Source organism: Zootoca vivipara, chromosome Z1, assembly GCF_965207765.1.
Source record: "Zootoca vivipara chromosome Z1, rZooViv2.hap1.1, whole genome shotgun sequence".
NCBI lineage: Eukaryota > Metazoa > Chordata > Lepidosauria > Squamata > Lacertidae > Zootoca > Zootoca vivipara.
This window is the reverse complement of record NC_142583.1, coordinates 65,591,869-65,617,306: the sequence shown is the minus strand read 5'-3', so window position 1 is coordinate 65,617,306 and position 25,438 is coordinate 65,591,869. Positions and strand designations below refer to the sequence as shown.

At 46.4% G+C, this 25,438-nt stretch overlaps 2 protein-coding genes across 8 annotated transcripts in view; one reads left to right on the top strand and one right to left on the bottom strand.

Annotated features, from left to right (window-relative positions):
• SCARB2 (scavenger receptor class B member 2) overlaps positions 1-8,771 on the bottom strand; it is a 40,717-nt gene extending 31,946 nt beyond the window's left edge. For all 3 annotated transcript variants that reach the window (XR_015947815.1, XM_060278371.2, XM_035103057.3), the window contains exon 1: positions 8,481-8,771. Coding sequence is in view for 2 of the 3 variants with exons in the window: in XM_060278371.2 (XP_060134354.1) it covers positions 8,481-8,597 (117 nt within the window). In the remaining variant the exon portion in view is untranslated. The remainder of the gene's footprint in view (positions 1-8,480) is intronic.
• A 50-nt stretch (positions 8,772-8,821) lies between these two features.
• Positions 8,822-25,438, top strand: part of LOC118079050 (protein FAM47E) — a 34,304-nt gene continuing 17,687 nt past the window's right edge. For 2 of the 5 annotated variants that reach the window (XM_088660629.1, XM_088660627.1), the window contains exons 1-3: positions 8,822-8,946; positions 21,780-22,164; positions 24,416-24,570. In XM_088660629.1, the coding sequence (XP_088516755.1) occupies positions 8,915-8,946; positions 21,780-22,164; positions 24,416-24,570 (572 nt within the window). In that variant the 5' untranslated portion in view covers positions 8,822-8,914. Of the gene's footprint in view, positions 8,947-18,759; positions 18,995-21,779; positions 22,165-24,415; positions 24,571-25,438 lie in introns of those variants that run through there. The other 3 variants (XM_088660626.1, XM_088660628.1, XM_088660630.1) reach the window with 3 other exon arrangements.

Sequence of the window (25,438 nt, the reverse complement as noted above, 5' to 3'; positions counted from 1 at the left end):
GCTTCCTGCAGGGATCAGGTGTGTGCCCAGTCAATCCAGACACATCTCAACCTGCCCCCGTACCTGACATCGCATATAATGCCAGGGCAGGTGAGTGACATTTGGGGAAAACGGCCTGGTAGGACAGATTTCACAGACTCATAGTGTTGGGAGAGACCACAAGAACCCTCAAGTCAAGTGTTTCTCAACCTAGGGTCCCCAGCTGTTTTTGTACTACAACTCCCATCAGCCCCAGCCACTGGTCCTGCTAGCTAAGGATGATGGGAGTTGTAGTCCCAAAACACCTGGAGACCCAAGGTTGAGAAACACTGCTCTAGTTCAACCCCCCACAATGCAAGAACCGTTGGCCCAATGTGAGGCTTGAACCCACAATCCTGAGATTATGAGTCTCATGCTTTGTACCAGAGATAGCCAACTCACAAGAGACTGCGATCTACTTACAGAATTAAAAACTGGCAGTGATCTAACCCCGTTTTTTTTGGTGTTCAGGTCAAAGTTGTTGACTTTTTTTTGGAAGGAAAGCCCCTTTTTGCGGGGTTCAGGTCAAAGTTGTTGAGCATTTTTTAAGGGAGGAGGAAAGCCCAGATTTTAAGGGGGTTTTTTTGGGGGGGGAGGAACAGCCACTCACCAACAAATCGCTGGGGAAACAAACAGCCTCACTCAGTAAACTCTGTCTTTCGTTCTGCAGATTGTGCAACAATGGAGGGCGGCGAGGGGGCAGGGCCGAAAAGGGACCCAGCGATCAACCGCAGCCTACCAAAACCTCCTGGGGATCTACCAGTAGATCGCAATCGACCTGTTGGACATCCCTGCTCTATACTGACTTGAGCTGTGAAAGGTCCATGGGCGAGAGATTTCCCCATCCCTGGCGTACACAACGCTGTGCTAGGTGGACCAATGGTATGACACCACAGAAGGCAGCTTCCAATATTCTCTATGTTGAAGGGTGTGTCTCAATGCAGGAGTCACTGCAACGATGATGAAACTCTATTATGCTTAGTAACTGATGCGATTTTCAAATTTAGGTTTCAAGCGCACATCTTGAGATGTGCTGATTGCCGAACTCTACGCCACTGAATCTGGGCTCGGCTGCATTTAGTGGCTTTAATGAGTTTCATTCATTGTATAATAAAGTATTCTGTGGTGCCTTGTTCTACAAGCACTATTAAGAAACATGACCTGCAGTTCGAAACAGCTTTTTAAAAACACTCCCACTCCAGGAGAGGGACGGTCTAGCTTTTGTCATATACTGAAAGATCACCTTTTTATCTTGGCCGTTAACAACTGAGATAGCCAGGTAGGCAGGCATGAGATGGTCCTCAGCAAACAGCCCCATCTAAGCTAATCAGTCAAACATCCTGCTTGGAATTCTAAGGAATTCCCAAGAAAAAAATAACTTAAACATCAGTCTCTCTCTTCCCCACCCCCTTCACCTTTCCTGTAACCTCTCCCACACTCAAGAAAGCCGTTTGCCATAAAGCCTGATGCTCAATCTTCCCAAGAACAACTCCCTTAACAGAAATGGAGCAAGTTACTACTGTATCTGAAAGCTTTTTACCTATTGCACCAACTACAATTCATCTCCAGTTTTGCAAATATAAAAGACAGCTTCGTTTCTTCTTTTACTTCCATTTTCTGCCTCACAAAGAACCTGTGTATTTTGCTTAGAGATGGGTATGAGCAAATGATGGATTTTATATTCTTTTTTAAAAAATACTAGAGAGTTTGCCACAATTGTTTCTTTCTCTCAATGGCCTTGGTATAATCCTGCTATCACCCAATGTAGGCTAATCTAATTAAGTCTTCAAACCTCCAGGTCTCCATCATGTGACTTCGCATCAGGCTTAAAGTTGAGGGAAATCTGCTAAACCAGCCTGATGAAAGGATTTGAAGAACCTGAAAGTTTGCTTGATATTTTGTGAAATGTTAATTGTTCCTAATAAAGCTACTGTCCTGCGGCAGATTTTCTTTTTCCAATGGACCAAGATGCCTTTTTCTGTTCGCATCCCAGAAGGCTCAGAGAGGCGGCTGCTTCAGAAAAAAAAAACACACAAAGGCCTCTTTTTCTCATCGGACAGAGCAGGAAACGGCAAACAAGTCTGTGCAGATAGCAGCAGAAGTCTGCAAAGGTGGAAGAGGTTACAAATGGGCTCTTCCTCCGCTGACGAATGAACCTGGCACATAAAAGGATGCATTAGGTGCACAGCTTGATTTTGCACAAAGCAGGAACACATGAGACCCAAATAAAGGTGATGGGCAAAAAAGATAAGCAGCAGAGAACCCAGTCTTGCAGCAAGAGGAACGTGTCTGACCAGGTTGGGTTTTGACACTGCTCGCCCACATAAACCACACCTTCACAACGGAACAGCACTGCTAACTGGGAGGCAGTGCCAAAGCACAGGTGAAACTCGGAAAATTAGAATATCATCAAAAAGTGCATTTATTTCAGTAATGCAACTTATTATTTTTTATTTCTCTTTTAATTTCTACAAATGCTTTCTTTTGGAAATTCCACAGTAATAAAACAAGTAGTTACAATAATGCAAAAATAAACATCGCTATTACATTTCATTAATTACATTCCATTTGTAATTGACCCGCCTAAGCACAAATAATTACAATTACAACAAATAAAGGCTTGACATATCTTGCTTTGCATGAGTGTGGTGGAGCCTCCTTCTTTGAAGGTCTTTAAGCAGAGGCTTGACAGGCATATGTCAATAATGCTTTGATGGTGTTTCCTGCTTGGCAGGGGATTGGACTGGATGGCCCTTGTGGTCTCTTCCAACTCTATGATTCTATGTCATGCATCTATCTCATATACCGTGGTACCTCGACATCCGAATGACTCGACTTCCGAACGTTTCGACTTCTGAAGTCGGCAAACCCGGAAGTCTTTTTGCCCCGTGCGTGTTCTGCGCCTGCGCAGAAGCGGCGCGGTCGGCGCAAGCGCAGAAGCACAAAATCGCGCTTCGCGCATGCACAAAACGGACACTTCAGCAACCGAAGAATTTGACTTGCGAAGAGTGCTACGGAATGGATCGCCTTCATAAGTCGAGGTACCACTGTATTGGTTCCACCTTTTAAGTTGCATTACTGAAATAAATGCACTTTTCGATAAATGCACTTTTCTGAGGCCCTCAAACTGCATTTGAGGGCCTCAGAAATCACATGCAGATAAAGTAGATGCCCTTTTGAAGACCCCTCCAGGGGCAGAGCACCTCCTTTGCATGCAGAAGGTCCCAAAAGCACTCCATGGAAGGGCTGGGAGAGACATCTGTTTGAGACTCTAGACCCAGCGGCAGCCAGCCAGCCAGCCAACAGACAGTATTGAGCTAGCTCAGGGGTCAGCAACCTAAGGCCCATGGGCCACAACTGGCCCATGGACCCCCGCCGTCTGCTCGGTCGGCTCTTGCAGCCAATGGGAAGCTGTGCATGCCTCCTCCGCGCCAGAAGGAGCGCCGGAAATAGCGTTTGCACATGCATGCATGCGTGCGCATACACCCCGACCCACCGCAGCGTCTGCAGGACCGTGAACCGGCCCAATCCACAAAAACTTTGCCGACCCCTAAGCTAGCTGGATCAGGGGTCTGACTCTGTATAAGTGCTTATATATCTGAGTTTCTAACACTGCTACAAAGAAAGTTTTTGCATATTATCTCTGAGGCATATTTGCCGAATCCTGTGTCATGGTGATTGTGTGACAAAAGGGCCACATGTCTAGCTTACCCACCTGAGATGGCTACTGTTGAGGCAGCTGCATCACAGCTGCACTTGAGAACGCAAGAAGAGCTATTCTGGATCAGACCAAAGGTTTGTGTGGTCAAAAGGTACCAGTTCCTCTCTGTGCCTCTGGGAAACCCACAAGCAGTACTTGAGGGCAGTAGCCTTCATCTGCCATTGTTTTCCAGCAGTATTAGAAGCTCAAGATGCCCAATGGCTCATAAACCAAGGGTACAGTCGCCAAAACGGAATGTCTAGTTGCCACTTGGGGGCAAGATGGCTCTAAGGTCCTATTTTTCAAATAATGGACTGACTGTGATTGACTCTCAGCTGATTCAGGTGACAACCTTGAGCCAGGTTAAGAGCTTTGAGAACTTAAAGATGAAAAGTCGCTTGATCCAGGGACAGTCCACATATCGGTATCTGTCGGCCTGTTCTGACCTCTTTTTCTTAATGGTGACTCCTCCTGCTCAGGCTGCACAGGAATTTTGGTTCCAGAAATTAATTCCCATTCTTCAGATAAAATACGTATAACAAATAAAATTATTCAGGATGTCTTGCTAGCGTGTGAAGACAGTCCCGATCCAAGGATCCCCAGGTATGCACCTCCAGATGGTGGAGACTTCAGGTGCCATCCTGGCCCCCAGGCATCTTCACTTGGTCACAAGTGGTCGAAAGCCAGGTGCAAAATGCGCCTGGCCCCTGGCTAATTTCAAACAGTGCTTTCTTGTAACATATAGAGAAGGAAAAGGAGGGGAATGAAATTTTCCTCCGGGGGCTCCCACCATTTTCTTTTAGCCACCTCCATTCTCAAAAGGCAACAACCCCACAGTTCCCAAGCACAACCTCTTGCCAAGAGGTAAAATTGTCCACTCGCACACAGGGAGCCTCACACAATCCAGAGATCACAGTGGGCCTTAAGGCTGCCAGGTTATAGAAGTCAGAATTCCTCCCTATTCCCCCTCCTCCATTTATATCTCTCCTTTATTCCCTCATGGAACCTGAGGCAGAGTTTGCTGTTTCAGAAGGTCTCCCATCCAAACACTGACCAGACTCAGACCTGCTTAGCTTCAGTAAGTCAGTGGCCTCATGTTCCTTTGGATCATACCCTGGGACAAGAGATTTGATTTATTAAATTTCTACGCCTCTTTCCATACCAATGAATCCCAAAGTGGCTTGCAAACAATAAACAACAGTAACATGGTGGAACAGGATGGAACATCACAGACACAGCATAAACCATATAGAATAATTCATAGCTCGGCATGGGATTCTTAATTTTTTGCTTTCTCATTCAAGGCTCTCAAATCTCACCCACTCATACCACACCCCTTGTTTCAAGTTTAGGTGCTTGCTCATACTGCTGCTTCGTACACTGGGAGGGGGGGGGGAGAGAAAGACCTTTCCAGCCCATAGCCTGCATTTCCTCACGAGGAACCTTACAGGGCCTGCTAAAAGGGTCACAGGTAAAAGAGGAGGAGGCTCTTCCATTCGCATAGCAGCCCACATTACAGCCGGGCAAAAATCTAGAGCTCTTACATGTACACACAGGAACCTCTTCATCCATTCATTCAGTAAGCAAGCAAGCAGCATTCTCAAAAGTTCAAGGACTTATGCCTGGCAGAAGCACTCCAGAAGGGTGAGGATCGGGGCTGCTGAAAGGGGTGGCCTGGGGTGAGTTCCAGGGGCCAAACAGAGGACCCCCAGGGGTTCCCAACCCCTGACTACACCAACAGATACATAAACACATGTATTTTGTATAAGAGCTTAGCAACATACACTGACACAAGTTTAATACTTACAGTGGGACCTCGACTTACAAGCTATTTGACATCCGACGTTTTCGAGTTACGAGCGGAAAAAGTGGCCGCGCGCTTATGATTTTTCCGACATCCGAACGGAAAACCCGTTCGCGGCTAGATGTGGTTTCCTTGACTTACGAATTTTTCTGTTTCCAATGCATTCCTATGGGAAACTCGACTTACGAAGTTTTCGACCTACGAGTGTGCATTCGGAACGGATTGAATTCGTAAGTCGAGGTCCCACTGTATCTAGCTCTTGCCCTGCGTGCGCTGCTCTGGTTTGCCAGAAGCGGCTTAGTCATGCTGGCCACATGACCCGGAAGCTGTCTGCAGACAAATGCCGGCTCCTTTGGCCTATACAGCGAGATGAGCACTGCAACCCCAGAGTCGGACATGACTGGACCTAACGGTCAGGGGTACCTTTACCTTTAGCTCTTGCCCTAAGAGTTCAAAGTATTGCTCAGGTATTAGATTACGGACTTTTACAACAACTCTGGAATGGCGAGTTGTTCTTATGGTAAATAAAAGAGGGCCGACAGAAAGTACCTGTCATCCAGGAGTAGCCTCTCATCAGGAGAGAGATGTGCAAGAACATAAGAGACCTGCTGGATCAGGCCAGCGGCCACCTATTCCCGCATCCTGTTCTCAGAGTGGCCAACCAGATGCTTGTGGGAAACCCGTGAGCTGCTTAAAGGCTATTTTGATTAAGCAGTATATAAATCTTGTTGCTTAAACAAACTCTCTCCCTCTAAATATCTGGCCAGTGGCCCCTTTTTTGTCTTTGAAATTACTTAATGTGTTTCCTTCTCAGTATTCTATTTGGCATTTACGATTCCCTTCCCTGACTCCTAGATTAATTACTGTATATATTACCTCTCCTCCCAAACCACTGCTGAGCATTTCCCAGTTCTGTTTATCTCATGCATTTAAGACTGCAAACCTCTATGAGAAACCTCTCTTGTTTCTGTATAATAAACTATGCTACCTCAGTTAACAAATCATGAGACTTTTAATCTCAGGGTCATGGGTTCGAGCCTCATGTTGGGCAAAAGATTCCTGCACTGTAGGGGCTTGGACTAAATGAACCTTGGGGTCCCTTCCACCCCTACGATTCAGTGATTCTTCTCTCATAATGGCGATGAGTTCATGGCCGTGAAGAAAGCTGATCAGGACTCCCCCCCCTTCAGAGTTCACACTGGAAACCACCAAACCAGATCTATGGAACAGAACTACAGTATGTTACGTGAACATACTGCCTCTGAGCATGTGCCAACTGCTGTTCGCTCACCGCCAAGTACCCTAACACTCAGGGGCAATTCACACATGTATGTCAATCAACCACAAGGTGGCCATGAGTCATAAAAAGGACGCTATCACAGCTTAACCACCAGGGCCAGGATCAGGCATAGGCAAACTCCAGCCCTCCAGATGTTTGGGACTACAATTCCAATCATCCCTAGCTAACAGGACCAGTGGTCAGGGATGATGGGAAGTGTACTCCCAAACATCTGGAGGGCCGGAGTTTGCCTATGCCTGGCCAAGATCCTTCAACAGCATCTGGCACCGCTTTGAACATAGAACTTTTTCAGTGCCGTGAGTTCACACCATTACCTGCCAGTCATCAAGTGTTGGGCAACTGTGACGAAAAACCAAGGAAGGCACATGTTGTGCAACCCAAGTGGCGTTAGCTTTGAGGAGCAGGGATTCCATCACAGAAATATTGGGTTCCAAGAGCTGACTGATTTAATTTAGGCCATGCATAAGGGGAAGGAGCTGCTGTCGCAACAAAGGGAGACACAATGCTTGTGATGAAAATGCAAAGATCCATTCCCGAGTTGTTTTGGTTTCCTAGCGCCATCGTTTTATACATATTTAATAAGAATTAAGAAGCTTGGGGGGAAAATGTTTAAAAGTACTTTTCCAAAAAAATCCCACCAGGGTCCTTTTTGTTGGGAATAACTCAGATGGAAATTCCCAGGTGTTGGAAAAGGTTATTTATGTATGCCACTACCGCGGCTCGTATTTTGTTAGCCCAAAAACGGAAAACAAGTGAAGTCCCAACTAAAGAAGACTATCAACTTAAACTGATGGAATGTGTGCAGCTTGCGGACCTAACACAGAATAAGAGAACAGGAAGAACACACGTTTAAAGAAGATTGGAAAGTGTTTATTGGATATATGGAGGAAAATTGTGTTTATTTGAAAACATGGGCAGCATTACGATACATTCAACAGTGTAAATAAGTTTTGATGGATATAATAATGGAATACTGAATGGTTTAGTTTAAATAAAATATGCAGGGATTTATGTTGTGCAAAATGAACCATGGAAAGAGAGGAAGGGAAGTCATTGATATTTTAAGGTTGTTTAAGTGACTATTCTAAACTGTAAAACAAATTTAATTTAAAAATTAAACTAAAAAAAGAGAGCAAAGCAACTGCACAACTTGGGGAGGTGTTGATTCCCTGCCCTCTCTTTCCTTCTATTATACAGTGAACTTTTCACTACCACTCAATGAACACCCTGCATCTCTGCAAGTGATAAATACAAACAGCATCCACGTTTAACGGGAAGTCATGTGTTCCCCCATGTATTGTCTTTCCCCATAATTATTGCCTGCAAACAATTAAAAAATGAAATAAAATCCCCTGGGGACGGTGCCGTATGTTTGATGGGAGGTGATGGTGGGAAAAAGTTCTGTCCCAAGAGTGACGAAGTGCACAGAGAGACAAACAGAGGAGGGAAGTTTTAAAGGGCGCGTTTTGTTTTTTTAAAAATACAACAGGTCAAAGCTTATAGAACAATCCCCAGATTGTTCAGACGACCTCCCCGCCGCCGCCTCGCTCGCCCCAGCCACCTGAGCGCAACCCTAAGGCCCCAACCCTCCTTAACCGTAACGTGTGAACAAGAGCAGTTGCGCGCAGAGGCCACCTCGGGCCATGCCCGCTCCTCACCTGTCGGACTTGCAGCTCCACGGCTTTCTGCAAGACGCGGGCCACGAGCAGGGCGACGCTGGCGATGAGCAGGGTCATGGACAGCACGCCCACCGTGCCCAGGCAGAGCTTCCTCATGGCGGCGAGACGGGCGAGAGGGGGGCGAGCGAGCGGCTAGGCCGGGGCGAGGGCGCTGCGTAAATGCGCCGGGCGGAGAAGGCGACCTGGCTCCGCGCCCTTCCCAGTGGGCGCTCCCAGCCGAGGTCCGACCAAGCGCTGCCTCCCGGCGAAGCGCCTCCCTCGTCCCGAGAAGGCGGAGGAAAGGAAGCCGGGTCCTGCGGGGCGGCTGTTTTGGGGCGGAGCGACGCGCTTCGGTTTCGGTTTCCCCCAAAAGGCAACGACACAGCGAGGCGCCCCGGCTCCCCAAGGCGCGCTGGCTCGTGCGCCTGCCCGGGATGAGCTCAGCGCTGGGCGCGGCGGTCAGCTGGTAGGGAAGCAACGAAGCGGCCTGGCTATTCACCGCCGGCCAGGCCCCGTGGCTTGCTTTCCTATCCAAGGAAAGCACTGGCCGGATTAGTCACGCAGGCTCTTCCGCTATCTGCGCTGCCGGCGATGGCCTGCACTTTCCCTTGTGCTTTGTTTCTTTGCAGAGCCCTGATTTTCAATTTTGGCAGATTGATCTTTTGCAGATTCTTCTCTCTTGCTGGCAGTGTCCCAAGTGGGGAGAGACGCTGTTGCGCTCAAGTCCTGCTCGCAGGCTTCCCGAAGGAACACCTGGTTGGCCACTGTGAGAAACAGAGTACTGGACAGTGCCGGATTTACATAGAAGTTAAACAAGCTATAGCTTAGCCCCCCCCCCCGGTTAAAGAAAAAACAACAACAATGTACATTTCCAAAATATAAGATAAAATCTACATACAGCAACAGTGTTTTGTGTTGTGTAGGCTCCTATTTGTTATGTGCAAATGGCTTTAGATACCTATTAGGTCAGGGGTCCCCAGACTACGGCCCCCGGGCCGGATGCGGCCCAATCAGCCTCCCAATCCGGCCCGCAACGACGCCCGCTGCCGCCGCCCGCTCTTACGGCGCGCGGCGCGGAGGCGATCTTCAAAATCGGCAAAAAATCACCGAAAATCCTTTGTGCGCATGCGTATGGGCCTCTCCCGACCCAGAAGAGGTCATTTCCGATGCACTTCCGGGTCGGGGGAGGCCCATACGCATGCGCGCAAGCGATTTTCGACGATTTTTCCGACCGTGCGCGCATGCGCACGGGCGCGCACTCCCCCGCCCTCTGGCCCGCTGCGTGCGCACTCCCCTGCTCTCCGGCCCGCCGCGCAATCGGCGCGGCGGGCACCGGCCCGAAGCCCGGTAAGTCTGGGGACCCCTGTATTAGGTCCATATATTACCATATAGCATATACTCAACACAAAAAACAGTGACAATTTGTTGTTGACAAAAGGACAGCTGGACATATAAAGGGCCCCATTGTCTTCAGTAGCTTAGGGGCTCATCAAACCTAAATCTGGCCCCGGTACTGGACTGTTATTTCATAGAATCACTGCATGATAGGGTTGGAAGGGATCCCAAGGGTCATCTAGTCCTACCCCCTAAAATGCAGGAATCTCAACCTTTGCTTAAAGTTCCACCTGGTATTTGGTTGGAATCTGCTTTCTTGTAACTTGAAGCCATTGGTTCAGGTCCTCCCCTCCAGAGCAGGAGAAAACAAGCTTGTTCCATCTTCCATGTGACAGCCCATAAGATACTTTATTTGAAAATGCAATGTTTAAAAATTATAAATGGTGACCCTGCACCATAGGTTCCCAGGTTGGTTGAAACTAAAGTATTACAATACAGCATTAATATTCAAAAACCATGTTACACAATGTTAAAAGCAGCTTATTCGACATAAAATTAAAAATAAGGTGGGCCTCTGGCCTGATCCAGCAGGAACTTCTTGTATTGTTTATAGAACAGGTATTTGCAGATCTGTCAACACCAGTGGGGCACCAACAAAAAGATCTCACCAGCCGATTGTAGGGTCCAGGATGGTTTGCTTTTGGAGAAGGAACCCTATTAGGCAGTCCTGTGATTATTCCTCTGGGTTTTGAAACATAAACCAAAAGGCAGACATTTGGGAGATGAAAATGTTGGAGGAAGCAGAGGCAAGGGCTTTTTGCTTTCTGACATTTTCCCACTCAGACCCCACCTGACATTAGATGCTTTCCCACTTGTGAGGAAAGTGATACAAGAACAGATCAATATAAGCTTATACGAAAGCATTCACAAGACCCAGGAGAAACATTTGTCTGCCTCTTTGCGTAGCAGAGTGATTTTCCCCCATTGTGAAGAAAAAAAACTGAGCAAGCTCTTTTCTGGAAACCATACAAAATTTCCGCAAATTGCTGTGGCCTTGTCATATCTCCTGTTCAAAGGTTGTCTGTCTTGCCTCACCCCATCTCTTGAACTTCTGTATCAGTATCTGCTATTGTTGCAGATCGCAAACATTCAGGCAAAGAAATGTAAGGCTCCTGTGTCCTCTGCAACCATTAAAATACCCCCAAACAGATGTAAATTGTCTTTTTAGCAGCAGAAATGGAGCCAAATGGCTGAATGCAATGATAGTCCTAGACAGGGGTAAGAGATAATAGAGAGAAAAGACATGGCCTGTCTGTTTAGCGTATATGAGCCATAGCTGATATACAAAAACAGGACAGCCACGACCAATAAAATACCTGTCTGTTGTTTATTGATTAACCATTAATTGTTACAGAGTAAATTTAAAACACGGGACAGAGATGGGGGAGGTAGGAGGAGGAAATAAGTCAAACCATCTTCCTGCTGATTTGTTTTCTATCCATCTCCCTGCTGTTCATTTTCCATCCTGAAAAATAACCATCTTTTAAATCATAGAATAGAATCGTAGAGTTGGAAGAGACCACAAGGGCCATCCAGTCCAACCCCCTGGCGAGCAGGAAACGCCATCAAAGCATTCTTGACATATGCCTGTCAGGCCTCTGCTTAAAGACCTCCAAAGAAGGAGACTCCACCACACTCCTTGGTAGCAAATTCCACTGCCGAACAGCTCTTACTGTCAGGAAGTTCTTCCTAATGTTTAGGTGGAATCTTCTTTCTTGAAGTTTGAATCCATTGCTCCATGTCCGCTTCTCTGGAGCAGCAGAAAACAACCTTTCTCCCTCCTCCATATGACATCCTTTCATATATTTGAACATGGCTATCATATCACCCCTTAACCTTCTCTTCTCCAGGCTAAACATACCCAGCTCCCTAAGCCGTTCCTCATAAGGCATCGTTTCCAGGCCTTTGACCATTTTGGTTGCCCTCCTCTGGACACGTTCCAGCTTGTCAGTATCCTTCTTGAACTGTGGTGCCCAGAACTGGATACAGTACTCCAGGTGAGGTCTGACCAGAGCAGAATACAGTGGTACTATTACTTCCCTAGATATAGATGCTATACTGTACTCCTATTGATGCAGCCCAGAATTGCATTGGCTTTTTTAGCTGCTTAATAGTTTTAGCTGAATAGTTATGTCAGGCCAGAGCTGACTGTTAGCAACCACCCTGCCCTACTGCCCACCTGTCTGGTGATGCCATTTCAGCCTCGGCAGAGGAGGACAACCATGAAGGAAGTGGTGGGTTGTGGGAGAGCAGGACAGAGCAGCCACAACCTGTCGTGACTGTTCTTGTGTGGTGTGCCTGGACACACCTGTCTGTGCCTTCTTCCTCCCCCTCGTAAAAAGAAGAGCTTGTTGGATCAGCGGTTCATCTAGTCCAGCATCCTGTTCTCACCGTGGCCACCCAGATGCCTGTGGGAAACCCACAAGCAGGATTCAAGAACAAGAGCGCTCTCCCCTACTGTGGCTTACAGCAACGGGCATTCAGAAGCATGGCTGCCTCCCGACTGTGGAGGCAGAGCACGGCCGTCATAGCTGCTAGCCATCAATAGTCCTCTCCTCTGTGACCCTCTGGTGCTGCCAACCACGGCTAAGCTCAGTGGAGGGAGAAGCCAGCCAGGTCTAAAATACCGGAAGACACCGAAGACACCTACAGTAGAGGAATGGCAAATGAAAATGTTGGACCATATGGAACTTGCTGAGCTGACCGGAAGACTACGCGACCGGGGAGAGGAGAAGACGGAGGAAGAATGGAAGAAATTTAGAATATATTATTAAAAAAAAATATTGTAAAATTGATATATGAAGAGAAAGATAAGCAATTGTGTATGTTGCAGGTTGAGAATTAAGGGAGATATTTTTAAAATTTAGATTAGAATTATATAATGGATGTTAAAGTGTAAAGAAAGGGAAATAATGGTAATTATGGATATAAAATATGAATAGAACCTGCAAGAAAGGATACGCAATGAATCGCTAAACAGGGGGCACGAGGAAGTCCATGAGTGAAATTGTTAGATTTAATGATTATTCTGATTTGTAGATATTTTTTTCTTTCTTTTTTCTTGTGTGTATGTTTTGAATGTTTGAGTATGGTAAGATATGTTATTGTTTTTCTTCTTTTCTATAAAAAAGTTTTTAATAAATAAATAAATATATATATAAAGAGAAGCCAGCCAAGTCTCAGGGGAGGTACTTGCCTGGAGGCAGAGTCCGTATACAAGGTCCAGTCCTTTTTTATATATATATAATAATTTTTATTGATTTTTAAAGAAACAAAACATACAAAACATACAAAATAAGCTCAGTCCCTTCATTTACCCTCCACCCACAAGACCACTTCTGCCACCAGTGATACCCATGGGCATTGGGAAACAAAGGGGTCCATTTTAAGCTGGGTTTGACCTCCCCCCTCCCTCCTCCCCCCTCCTCCCCCCCCTGCCACTGAGAGGACAGGGGCGGAGGATCTCTGGGGTTTGGTTTGTCCCCCAGCTAATTCTCCAATATAACACTTTAATTAACAACAAGAAGAAAAAAAACAGGAAAAAAGAAAAAGAAAAAAAAATATAAATTCTAAGTCTTATTCTCTTAACAGTTTGCTTGTGGCTTCCCCGGTTCTCTTCCTCCTGGAATTCCTAACTTCTTCAATTTATTATGGCGGGTTTTCTTTTCTAATTCAAAATCTTATTCTTATCATATTAACTTAATCCTCCTCCTTCTTCATGCTGCTCCCCCTCCGAGTCCCCTCCTGCCACTAGGGTGACCCGAGGGGTTCAGCAGTCAAAAGGTTCCATTTTTTTATCTGGGTTTCCTTCCACCCCTCCCCCTCCCCCTCCCCTCCAAACACCCCCTGCCACTGGATGCAAAGAGTAAAGAGAGGGAGACAGGCAGTTCTCTACCCAAACACCTGTCTGATCACTAAAAATATTAAAAATAAACTCTAACATATTTCCTCAGCCATTCTTCTGCTCCCTCCAGAAAACTCTTAACCCTAAACTTTTAAAACTCTCTCCTTCCCCCCTCCCAATGTCCCTTCCCCCATTTGGATCAGCATATCCTTTAACAGGCCAAGATTCAGAAACCGTCATTCATCAACCAAAAAAATAACCTTAAACTAAAGTTTTCACCCCACACCAGTTCTTTCCCACTTCCACTTCCAGTCCTTTGCTCCCCCCTCTTCCTGCCTATCCCCCCCCCCACTAACTCCACTCCACATTTCAGTCCCTCCAGGATTTTCATTACAAGGTCCAGTCCTAAGGTCAGGAGTGTCTGAGTTCACGTAGCCAGACGATCCAGGGGTCAAGGAAGCTGAGGGTCCAAGGTCACGAGAACCAAGAAGCAACAAGGTCTGGCCAGGAACGACAAAGGATGTTTTTCCAGCAATTGACCAAAAGCTGGAGCCAGCTGGTTCTCATCAGGAGCAAGAAGGCTGATCAGCAGGAGGTGGAGTCACTTTGCCTTCTGCTCTTTCAGGCTGCTGCTCAGCAGGTGAAGCCAATTCCTGGCCCATGACACTCATGGGAGAAGCTCTGTGGGGCGAGAGGCTTGGTGAGTTCCAATGGGCACTGGGGGCTTTGGTCTTGGCACTCCTTTGCACCTCTGCCATGGGGGGGGGCAAAGCAAAAGAAAGAGGAGGGCAAAAGGTTGACCGGATCAGCACAGGGCAGGGTTTTCAACCCTCCCCGTGCTTTCAAAGCGATGTTGGGATTTAGGCAACCCACCTGCCAGTCAAGCAACATTGAAGTTATGTCAAATGATAGACCTGTGGGTTGCCCTGCCCGGCTGTCAAGTTTGGCCTATGGGGTGGGAGCCAAAAAGTGTTCCCCACCCCTGGCCTAATGGGCCAGTAGTGTGTGGGGTTTAGCGGGGTGTGACAAGGGATGGGGGGGGTTGCTTTGGGGGCAGGAGTGGTAAGCGATTTGTGCAGGGGTAGCACCCCTGAGTTCAAGAATAGAATTCAATGTGATGTATTATTTTTTTAAGTCTTAAGTAGTGTCTCTGTAGTTGGTGCCTCAGGGGATCCAGAATATTCAGGCAGGGCTGGCAACTCAACAGTGCAAGCATTACGAATCACAGAGTTGGAAGGGATCCCGAGGGTCATCTAGTCCAACCCCCTGCAATGCAGGAATCTCAACTAAATCATCCATGACAGTTGACTAAAAAGGTAAAGGACCCCTGACCATTAAGTCCAGTCACGAACGACTCTTGGGTTGCGGTGCTCATCTCGCTTTACAGGCCGAGGGAGCTGACATTTATCTGCAGACAGTTTTTCCGGGTCATGTGGCCAGCATGACTAAGTCGCTTCTGGCGAACCAGAGCAGCGCATGGAAACACCGTTTACCTTCCCGCTGGAGCGGTACCTATTTATCTATTTGCACTTTGACATGCTTTCGGTTGGCAGGAGCTGGGACCGAGCAACGGGAGCTCACCCTGTCGCGGGGATTCGAACCACCAACCTTCTGATCAGCAAGTCCTAGGCTCTGTTGTTTAGACCACAGCGTCACCCACGTCCCAACAGATGACTATCCAACCTCAAAAAAACTCCAAGGAAGGAGAGTCTACCACCTCCTGAGGGAGTCCAGAAGTCCCAATGCTAGGAAAAGCCCACGTCACCAATGGAGCTGACATTGCCTTCCAATAGAGCACTCAAGAAGGATGAAGGCAGCATGGGATAATTTTATATGTGCATGGCGCACCTGTTCTCAGTTGTCGCCATAAATCCTGTCTGGATATTAATTTTGCTCAACAGAATTGTTCAGCACTAGGATAAGCTCCCCTAATAAATATTCTGAGATTAGCAGAACCAAAACGGCTTATGTCTTGTTTTCTTTTGAAATAAAAGGCCTTTACATTGCCATTTTTTAGCATGTTGCTTCCTGCGCCTAACTCACCCTTGCAACCGGTGTGTGCTGCATGAAATAAGTAGAGCCAGACTCTAGTGCGCATTTTTCATTGGATGTCTGCTCCACTAAGTTTGATGCACCTTGTTGGCAAGTGAACATTTCCAAGCTTGCAGACTTATTTCGTGTTGCAGCCTGGGAGAGTCACTCTTTAATATGTGGGTGAGATTGCTGGCAGCCAGATACCGACATCTGAAGGCGCGACGTTAGAGGTTTTATTCACAAACATGTATCCACATGCCACATCCAGGCTCCAACTGCAGTGTGGAAAGGGTTTGTGCAAGTCTCTTCATTTTTTAAATTGCTGTTTTGATGAGGCAGAGGTACAGATAGAATAGATAATGAGTTCAGCATACATGTGAAGAGACACGAATATAAATCCTCCGCACATTGCATCCCTTATCACAGGAGTGCCTTGTGCTCAGCTCAGTCTCTACTAAACAAGAAAAGCAAACACTGATGTAAAACTTGTAGGTTTCCCATAGGCATCTGGTTGGTCACTATGAGAACAGAATGCTGAACTAGCTAGGCCTTTGGGAGGACCCAGCATGGTTCTTATACAGGCGTTCCCCCCCACCCACTTACGTGCACAACCACATATATGCAGGACGCTGGGAAATCATAAAATAATTTGATTCAAAGCTGGAAATGGCGAGAGAGAGAGAGAGAGAGAGAGAGCGCTGGAGAGTCCTCTTTGTTTGCAAGGAAATCTTCCCCGGAGCCCGAAGAGGATGTCATTGTGGGCGGAGGAAGCCCCAAAGAGACCAGAGGCACACTGGGATTTGTTTACGCTGCTCAGCCTCCCCGCCTAATAGCTGATGTGCAGGGTAGCTCAGCAGCCACTTCCCTGTACATCCTCCAGCCTCCTGCTGGCCCCAGAGCTTCAATTCTAGTTGTGGATATTTTTTGGAGACGGTATTTTTGGTATGAATTGGAGAGTGGCAGAGAGGGCGTTTAAAAGGTGTTTAGAGGGTGCACCCCACTTTATGCAATTTCACTTACGCGTGCGGGCCCGGAATACAGGGGGTGCCTATATTCTCAATATATAATATAGTGCTTAAGACTAGGAGCTATGAAGTACCTAATCCAAATAATATCTCAGCCACTTTTATTAGGTAGTTTTAGACAAGCCCCTCTCTTTGTTGCCTCAGCCTCGCCATCTGCCATGTGTGTCCTGTCCCTTTTAATATTATTGCTGCCAACTACTTCTTATTTATCTACTTACAGAAGTTATACCCCATTGTTTGGACAAAAGATGGCATACAGAAATCGGTATTTAGACGGCCCTTGCTCTCAAGTCTTGCAATCTGAAAAGACGTGACACACAAGGAAAAAGGAATGGGGGGGGGGAGGAAAAAGCAAACTCGAGTACACATGCTTAAAGTTACAGTTCTTTTAACACAGTTGAGAGCAGCAATTCTTTGTGGGTGGCAGTGGAACCATTTTCACAAAGGGGAACTTTATTGAGAAGACAAAGGCCTGGCTCAGAGGCTGTTTTCATAGCCACTAACTGACCTCGATGCCTTATGCTAGTCCAAAGGGGGCAAAGAAGACCACAGATAAATCTTAGTCATCTTTACAGTATTCAGAAAAGTTCCAGCTGAGTTTTGTGTGACTTAATTCTGTGTAAGAGTACAGTATGTAATAATGAAGTGCGTTAGATTTAAGAGTCAGGAAACCAGATGTGCAGGGAAAACTCCTTAATGATACTTTCTATAAAAAACTCCTCCCTTTTCACCTATCATTTGCATTATTTCACTGTTAACACCTACAGGCAACTTCTGGTTGCGAAACTGGCAGCTCAAGTATATCAACCTGAGCAGCGTACAATAATACAGAGTAGAAGAACCTGTTAGCAGATGAGATATGGAATTATTTCAGCATCAATTGAAGAGCATACATGCATAATCAGGCCTCTGTGTAGGTTATCATTGTACAGAAACGGAAGAAAACTACAATCCAGAATGTGGTATTGGGCATAGCATCCATCTTCCTGAGAATATACATCGAAGTGCAAAATATGCTTGAAAATATGTGGTTTAATGTCTGCTAAGGTCTCAAGACACCACAGGGGTAGTGGAACAAGATTTCCAGTTTTGTCCTGCACAACTCCTTGCATAACTCATTACGAATTGCAGACTACATTATGCAAAGTAAGTGAAATGTCACAAATGTGCATAACTGACAGGAGCAAGCCAGCAGTAAATCACACCAAGCAAGCTGGAGTTAACTCTTTATGAGCAAAACAGGATCTGCACAGTGAGCACAGTGGCTCAGGTCTTGCTTCAGTGAGGCTCCTCCCCAGGTTCCTTTCCCAGCAGCCTAAGGCTCCTTTGTCTTGCCTCTCTTTGCTCTGCCCTCTTCGTTTCTCTGTGTTTTCTGGGAGACAAGTAGGGGGGGGGGAGGAGCTGGTTGCAGCAGGAGGGGAAGACTCCCTGGTTTTTCCAGCAGCCTGCCTCATCTCTGTCTCCTGGTCTGCCTCCTCTCCAGCCTCTGAGTCTGGACTGCTCTCTGGCACAGACTCTTCCTGCTCACTAAACCCTGTTGCCTCTTCAGCTTCTGACACCTCCCCCCCCAGTCTTCCCCTTCTTTTCCCTCTGACCACTCATAGTCATGCTACCACCAGTTCCCTGGCTCAGAGCTTTCTTTCCCTGGGGGTTCCCTAGCTGGTGCCTCCCACCATTCCTCAGCATCCAGCCAGTCCATAGCTTAGCTGTGTGCTGTGTGAATAAGTGCTTTCTTTTGCCTGCCAACATTAAGCTTAGCGGAATGCCCCCAAGTTCTAGTATTATGAGGGGGGAATACCTTCTATCTCCTTCCTTCATACCGTGCTTAATTTTACACACCTCTACCACGTCCTTCCCACTTGCCACAATATCTAGGGAACGTTTAGCACCAAATTTTGCAGGAGAGAATATGGGGAAGAGGGGAATTAGCTTCAACACTAGCTCAGAGAATGTAAGCCAGAGCCTTTGTGGCAGTTAGTCCGCCAACTGTTGCCACAGCTTGGCCACCACTGTCTCCTGGCAACCAGAGTCTTTCCAGCCCGAGAATGAATGAATGAATGGTTAGCTTTGAACTGGTTGCTGGAAGTTAGAGGCTCACAGCGCTGCTTTGTTCTGCCTTGCCTGGCCGAAGGAGAAGCAGAGGCTTGCAGCTGAGCCCTCATCTCATCCACAATACCAAGAGCCCTTGCATCCATCACCATGAACTTCCCCCCAGGGTGAGCCAAGGAGTGAGTGCTCCGCGGAACTGAATGAGATGTGTTTCTGCAGGGATCCAAATGCTTGTATTGTGATGATGAGCAGCTGGCGTGACAAGTTATTCCACAACAATTTAAGAGATGCTTACTTCCCGACGGTGCTCAGACATCGGTTCCTCTAGTTGGGAAGCCCTAATTCAATTTATTAATTTTATTTGTATACTGCTATATCGCAAGAACAAATCAAGGTGGTTTACAGCAAGAAAAACAGAAAAGCATACAGTAAAAGCATTTCCAGACAGCAAATCTACAGCTGCCGTTCCTGTGCGCCTCTTTCTCCGGCTCGGGCTGGCAGCAGCCTCAACGTGTAGAGCAGCCCCCGCCTGAGCCCGAGCCCTGAAAAACCAAACATTTCTTTTAAAATGTAAAAATCTGTCTGGATGGGCATGTTGCCCCCCCCCAAAAAAGAGGACATGTCCGGGTTTTCCCGGACATATGGCAACCCTACCTTGCACACATGCACATACCCTCTAGCTATAGATAAATGTTGGGCTTAAGCCAAATGGACATGAGTAGAGGATTATATCTTGTTGTTTTGTACTGTGCAATATGCCTGAAGAGTTACATTACAATGGTGTTAGGAACAGTGTGTATCATCTTTAAGCTGCTGGTTGGTCTGGTGTAAAATGTTATGACTGCAGGCCTAGCTACACCCCCCCCCCTCTGTGTGTGTGTGTGCAATACACACAGAGACTCAACGTTTGATTGCGTTTGATTATGCATAATGTTTGATTGCGACTGGTTTGTTTCTATAACGGAAGCTGCCTTACAAATGTTCAACACTAAAAAGGCCTAAAATATTTTAAATGCTGTAGTACACCACTCCACTCTCCAAGTGTTATGAGATCCCAGGGGTTCCAGATGCTTACCAAGGGTCTGTGTTTCCTTTTGGGAATGAGGCACAGCGGAGACTGTGGTGCCTTTATGATAAATGGTTTATTTACACATATATGCAACCTGAGCCTCTGAGGGAGGGGTTCACAGCATCAACACCCCAAAAAGGTCTTGTTTCTCCCAAAGCCACAGACTTGGATTCAAAGAGGAATCAAGCATTGCTCTCAAAGTTGCTCTGACTCTCTTTCCAGCTTGCTGCTTTACTTCTAGGTCCCTCTCTCTCTGAGTTGGAAGGGTGCCCCATACATTTGCCATCTCACACAGAGCGCCCTTTCCTTTCTCTTAATTGCCTATCACTCAGTTGGTCATCTCAAAACAGGAAGTTAGCCTGCTTTATATCTGCTGGATCGAGGGGTTAGAAGGATCTGGCATACAGCCAGTGCTACCCCTAAACATTTTGTGTTGCCCCGACTAACGGACCAACATGCCAGCTGTCTCCGCAGTAGCAGCGCAGACCGGAGCTCCGTCATTCTCCCTGCTCCTCCTCCTCCTCCTCTTGCCAGGCTAGAGTCAGCTGGTGAGCACTTGTCTCTCCTCGCTCAAGCCAACTCTGCCATCGGCATCGCCAAGGGCCTTCCCGTCCTGGGAAGCGTTGGGGGAAGGAAGGGGGCAAGGTGGAGGGGGAGCAGCCAAAATGAGAGTACCCCTAAACATTTTATAAAGGAAAAAAAGCACTGCATAAAGCCTATTTCCTCCCCGACTATTTACTCACCAGAAATGTGACTTCACAAAGGAGTGTAACTGACAGTGATTATTTTGTGAGTGTTTAAGGACAGCAAGAAACATGTTTTTGAGTATTTTCCTGTCCGGAAGGAGTGAAGACAAATTGAACTATCTTATGTCAATACCTCTTTCCACAATGCAGCTCTGATGTCACAAAGTGGGACTCTCATATCCCTGGTTTAACCATGTCAATGAAACTCATAACCTTATGGGTACTAGAGGAACCATGTGAGCTCTGAGATTTTTGTGCTTTGTGAGCAGCAAACGGGGTTCGGAGCCTGAAGAATTGTGACGCTCCTGAACCTTGTATTTTTGTATTGTTCACATTGGTGGTCTGAACAGAAATTGCAAAAGGGGTTAACTTTTAACTGTTTCTCTTTAAGGGGGCTGGTTTCAGTAAAGAGGAAACAACTTGTGCTTTAACTTAACCAACCATGTATTTGTTAACCTGTTTCTTAATTTCTTTTTATTTTAGCAGGAAAATGTTTAGCCTTAAAAAAACAACAACAACAAGACCAGGATAGGGAGAGCTAATATTTGTTCAGAAAAGGGTCGATGCCTTTTGTTACTAGATTACTGGCCTATCCAGTAATAATGGCAGCTAATGACTAGGTAAAAGTTGAATATTTCTCTGAAATGTTCTGAGTAGGGTGATTCATTAGTTTGCCGGTATATGACTGAATTCCAGCTAGAATTCTGAGCAGAACACAAAATAACTGTGGTGGAATGGCTCGGGTGAATACTGTGGGGAAACCCATAGAATCAAAGAATCATAGAATTGTACAGTTGGAACCCAATGCAATGCAATGCAATGCTGCCCACAGCCATCCCTAGATGGGCTCGAACCACCAACCTTCTGGTTATCAGCCAGACCCAATGACCCACTATGCCACTTGAGAGTCTCCAGTTGATTTCTAGCACAGTCTGGGGCAGGCATCCCCAAACTGCGGCCCTCCAGATGTTTTGGCCTGCAACTCCCATGATCCCTAGCTAACAGGACCAGTGGTCAGGGATGATGGGAATTGTAGTCCAAAACATCTGGAGGGCCAAAGTCTGGGGATGCCTGGTCTGGGGTATCCAGGCTGGGACCGATTTGCTTCAGGTGCTGACCATAATGCTTTGCTTTCAGGTATAAGCAGAGATTGGCTACCAAGTGCTTTCAAGAGCGCGTCACTAACAAAGAGAAGTTTTCCGATGCCCTCAATGGCCAGCGATGGAGATTTTTGAAAAGTGGCCTGGATGACTTCCGAAATGGCTACCCTCCCCCTTCTGATAACATCATCATCCGCGGCAAAAAGGGGCCCGTACCAGTAATTCTAGAGTACAAAAAACCAGGTCCTTCGCAGCTCGTGCCGTATACAGACACAGGACTGCAGACCAGAAGCGACATCGTTTTCTCCAAGCTCAGTGCTTCTCAGAGAGCCAAGAAGGAGTACATTGCACAGACTGAGCAATGCCTGGCCCAGCATCCACTTGCCCTTTATCCTCATCTGGAGGAAAGTTTGCCCCCAGAGGTAAAATAATAATAACAATCGACAAGTTTCCACCAATACACATTCAGTCACAAGGGGGAGATTCATAGAATCATAGAGTTGGAAGAGACCACAAGGGCCATCCAGTCCAACCCCCTGCCAAGCAGGCAGCACCATCAAAGCATTCCTGACAGATGACTGTCAAGCCTCTGCTTAAAGACCTCCAAAGAAGGAGACTCCACCACACTCCTTGGTAGCAAATTCCACTGCCGAACAGCTCTTACTGTCAGGAAGTTCTTCCTAATGTTTAGGTGGAATCTTCTTTCTTGTAGCTTGAATCCATTGCTCCGTGTCCGCTTCTCTGGAGCAGCAGAAAACAATCTTTCTCCCTCCTCCATATGACATCCTTTCATATACTATTTGAACATGGCTATCATATCACCCCTTAACCTTCTCTTCTCCAGGCTAACATACCCAGCTCCCTAAGCCGTTCCTCATAAGGCATCGTTTCCAGGCCTTTGACCATTTTGGTTGCCCTCTTCTGGACACGTTCCAGCTTGTCAGCATCCCTCCTGAACTGTGGTGCCCAGAACTGGACACAGTACTCCAGGTGAGGTCTGACCAGAGCAGAATACAGTGGTACTATTACTTCCCTTGATCTAGATGCTATACTCCTATTGATGCAGCCCAGAATTGCATTGGCTTTTTTAGCTGCTGCATCACACTGCTGACTCGTCAAGTCTGTGGTCTACCAAGACTCCTAGATCCTTTTCACATGTACTGCTCTCAAGCCAGGTGTCACCCATTCTGTATTTGTGCCTTTCGTTTTTTTTTGCCCAAGTGCAGTACCTTACATTTCTCCTTGTTAAAATTCATCTTGTTTGCTTTGGCCCAGTTGTCTAATCTGTTAAGGTCGTTTTTAAGTGTGATCCTGTCCTCTGGGGTATTAGCCACCCCTCCCAATTTGGTGTCATCTGCAAACTTGCTCAGGATGCCCTCAAGCCCATCATCCAAGTCATTGATAAAGATGTTAAATAAAACTGGGCCCAAGACAGAACCCTGTGGCACCCCACTAGTCACTACTCTCCAGGATTCAGGTTCCTTGACTCTTAATTTCACATTTCCCATTCTTACTTTTTGACCAAAGTATAGCCAAGGAAGGGGGGGGATACTTTAACTCTTTGCGTTAAACCACACCAAACATTTGCTTCAATCACTTTCTGGTATCAAAGAGACTGTGGGAAAGCTTACACAGAAACTCACGGTATTTCTAAAATGGGTAGATGCATTAAAAGTTGATTTGCCTTTACAACATATGTATCTATTGAGGGAAATAATGTACTCAGGAACTTGAAGGAATGTCTGTTTCTATACCAATGTACCCATATATTCAGGTAATTTCAGAGGCTTTCCTCCAGGTACTCTTGGCATCAGTAACAAGAGTAGTGGCAATCAGAGACGGAGTATTTTTGGCCGTTGCAACCCTTTTTGTGGAATTCCCTCCTCCAAGAGGCCTGCCAGGCACCAACACTGTTACCTATCGAGGGCCAGGCTAATATGTTTTCATTCCCCCGGGCTCTTTAATGTATTTTAGTTTGCTTTTTAAACATATTCTATTTTTGTATTTTATCTTACTTTTATAAGGCACCCTAGAAATGCCACTGAAGAGCAAGTTAGAAATCTTTTAAGCAAACAAATTAATGGTTGGGAGAGGGCTGTAAAGCTATACAAGAGCTATAGGGAGGCAGGGTGCGAATTGATTTTGTTTGCATTTAAAAATGAGCCTACCTAATTGGCACATTCTGAAGCAATTTGCTAAATGAAACACAGCCTTCTTCAGAAAATTGTTCAGATTTTGCAGTGCAGTTCTCCGGCCAAGTAACATGTATATAGCAGTATATTGTGTTCATAAGAAGGCATGTGTAGGAGAAAACATACAAATATGCATTATATTAGGGTGCATTATGTTAGGGAACATTACATCCAAGCATATACGCTATTAGAAAGTCGCACTAAAATCCTGTTATACTTTTAAAAAACAAAAAGGAAACTGATGTGGAAATGTGGCTAAGTGAATTCAAACTTTGGAGAATGAGAAACTGAGAGAAATCGAAATTGACAGATTTGTGCATCCCTAGCAAGGACCAAGACTCAACCCCCAACTGTTCAAAATCATATCCCTGAAGCTGTGAGATTAAATATACACATGATATGTATATGTAATTGCAAGGCCAAGTCTGGGGTTCTGCAGCAACATTTCCGAGGCCTCACCTTCCCTTTGCTTTACCCACAGATTTTCCAGGATGTCGTGAAACTCTTAGATCCTGAAATGCATCTGGCCAGAGGCTCACCTGACTATAGCAAAACGGAAGTGAATCCCCCTACGGTTCAGTATCGGCTGCAGCAGTATGACAAAAAGTCAGAGACAGACTTCAGCCAAGTAACCCCGTGAGTATTGCAGGAGGTGAAATGGGTAATGCGAAAGAATACTCCCCTAAACTGATCTCCTGTTAACTCTGGGGCGACTTTGAAGCTTCTGCTCCTTTGAAATGGACTGTGGTGTGACCAGGGCCATACAGTGAGGGGGGGGGGAAGTATTTGATCCCCTGCTAAATTTGCCCATTTGCCCTCTGACGAAGAAATGTCCAGTCCATAATTTTAATGGTAGGTTGTAGCTGTGAGAGGCAGAATAACAACAGGGAAAACCCCAGAAACCCAGAAGACAAAAGTCAGAGATTGTTGTGCATTATTGTATAATGAGTGAAAGAAGTATTTGATCCCCTATCAACCAGCCAGATGTCATGCTACCAGGTATATTCAGTGTATGTAACGAGCTGAGATTAGAGGCACCTGCTGTAAGGGAGAGGTTTTACCTGTAACCCCAGCTCGTTACAGTACCTGTACAAAAGACACCTGTTGACAGAAGCAATCAATCCAGCAGATTCCAAAGTAGCCACCATGACCAAGAAGCTGTTCAAGGATGCCAGGGACAAGATTGTAGACCTGCACAAGGCTGGACTGAGCTACAAGACTATTGCCATTATAATGCACATCAATCTCTGACTATTGTCTTCTGGGTTTCTGGGTTCCCCCCCCCTGTTGTTATTCTGTCTCTCACAGCTACATTGAAATTATGGACTGGTCATTTCTTTGTCAGAGGGCAAACAGGCAAATTTAGCAGGGAATCATATACTTCCCCTCCCCCCCTCATTGTACCTAGGGGTTGGCTAGGGTGGCCCTCACCAAAGGCACAACCATGGGCATAGCCAGGATTTATTTTAGGAGGGGGCAGGCTTTATGTTAGGGGGCAGATCTG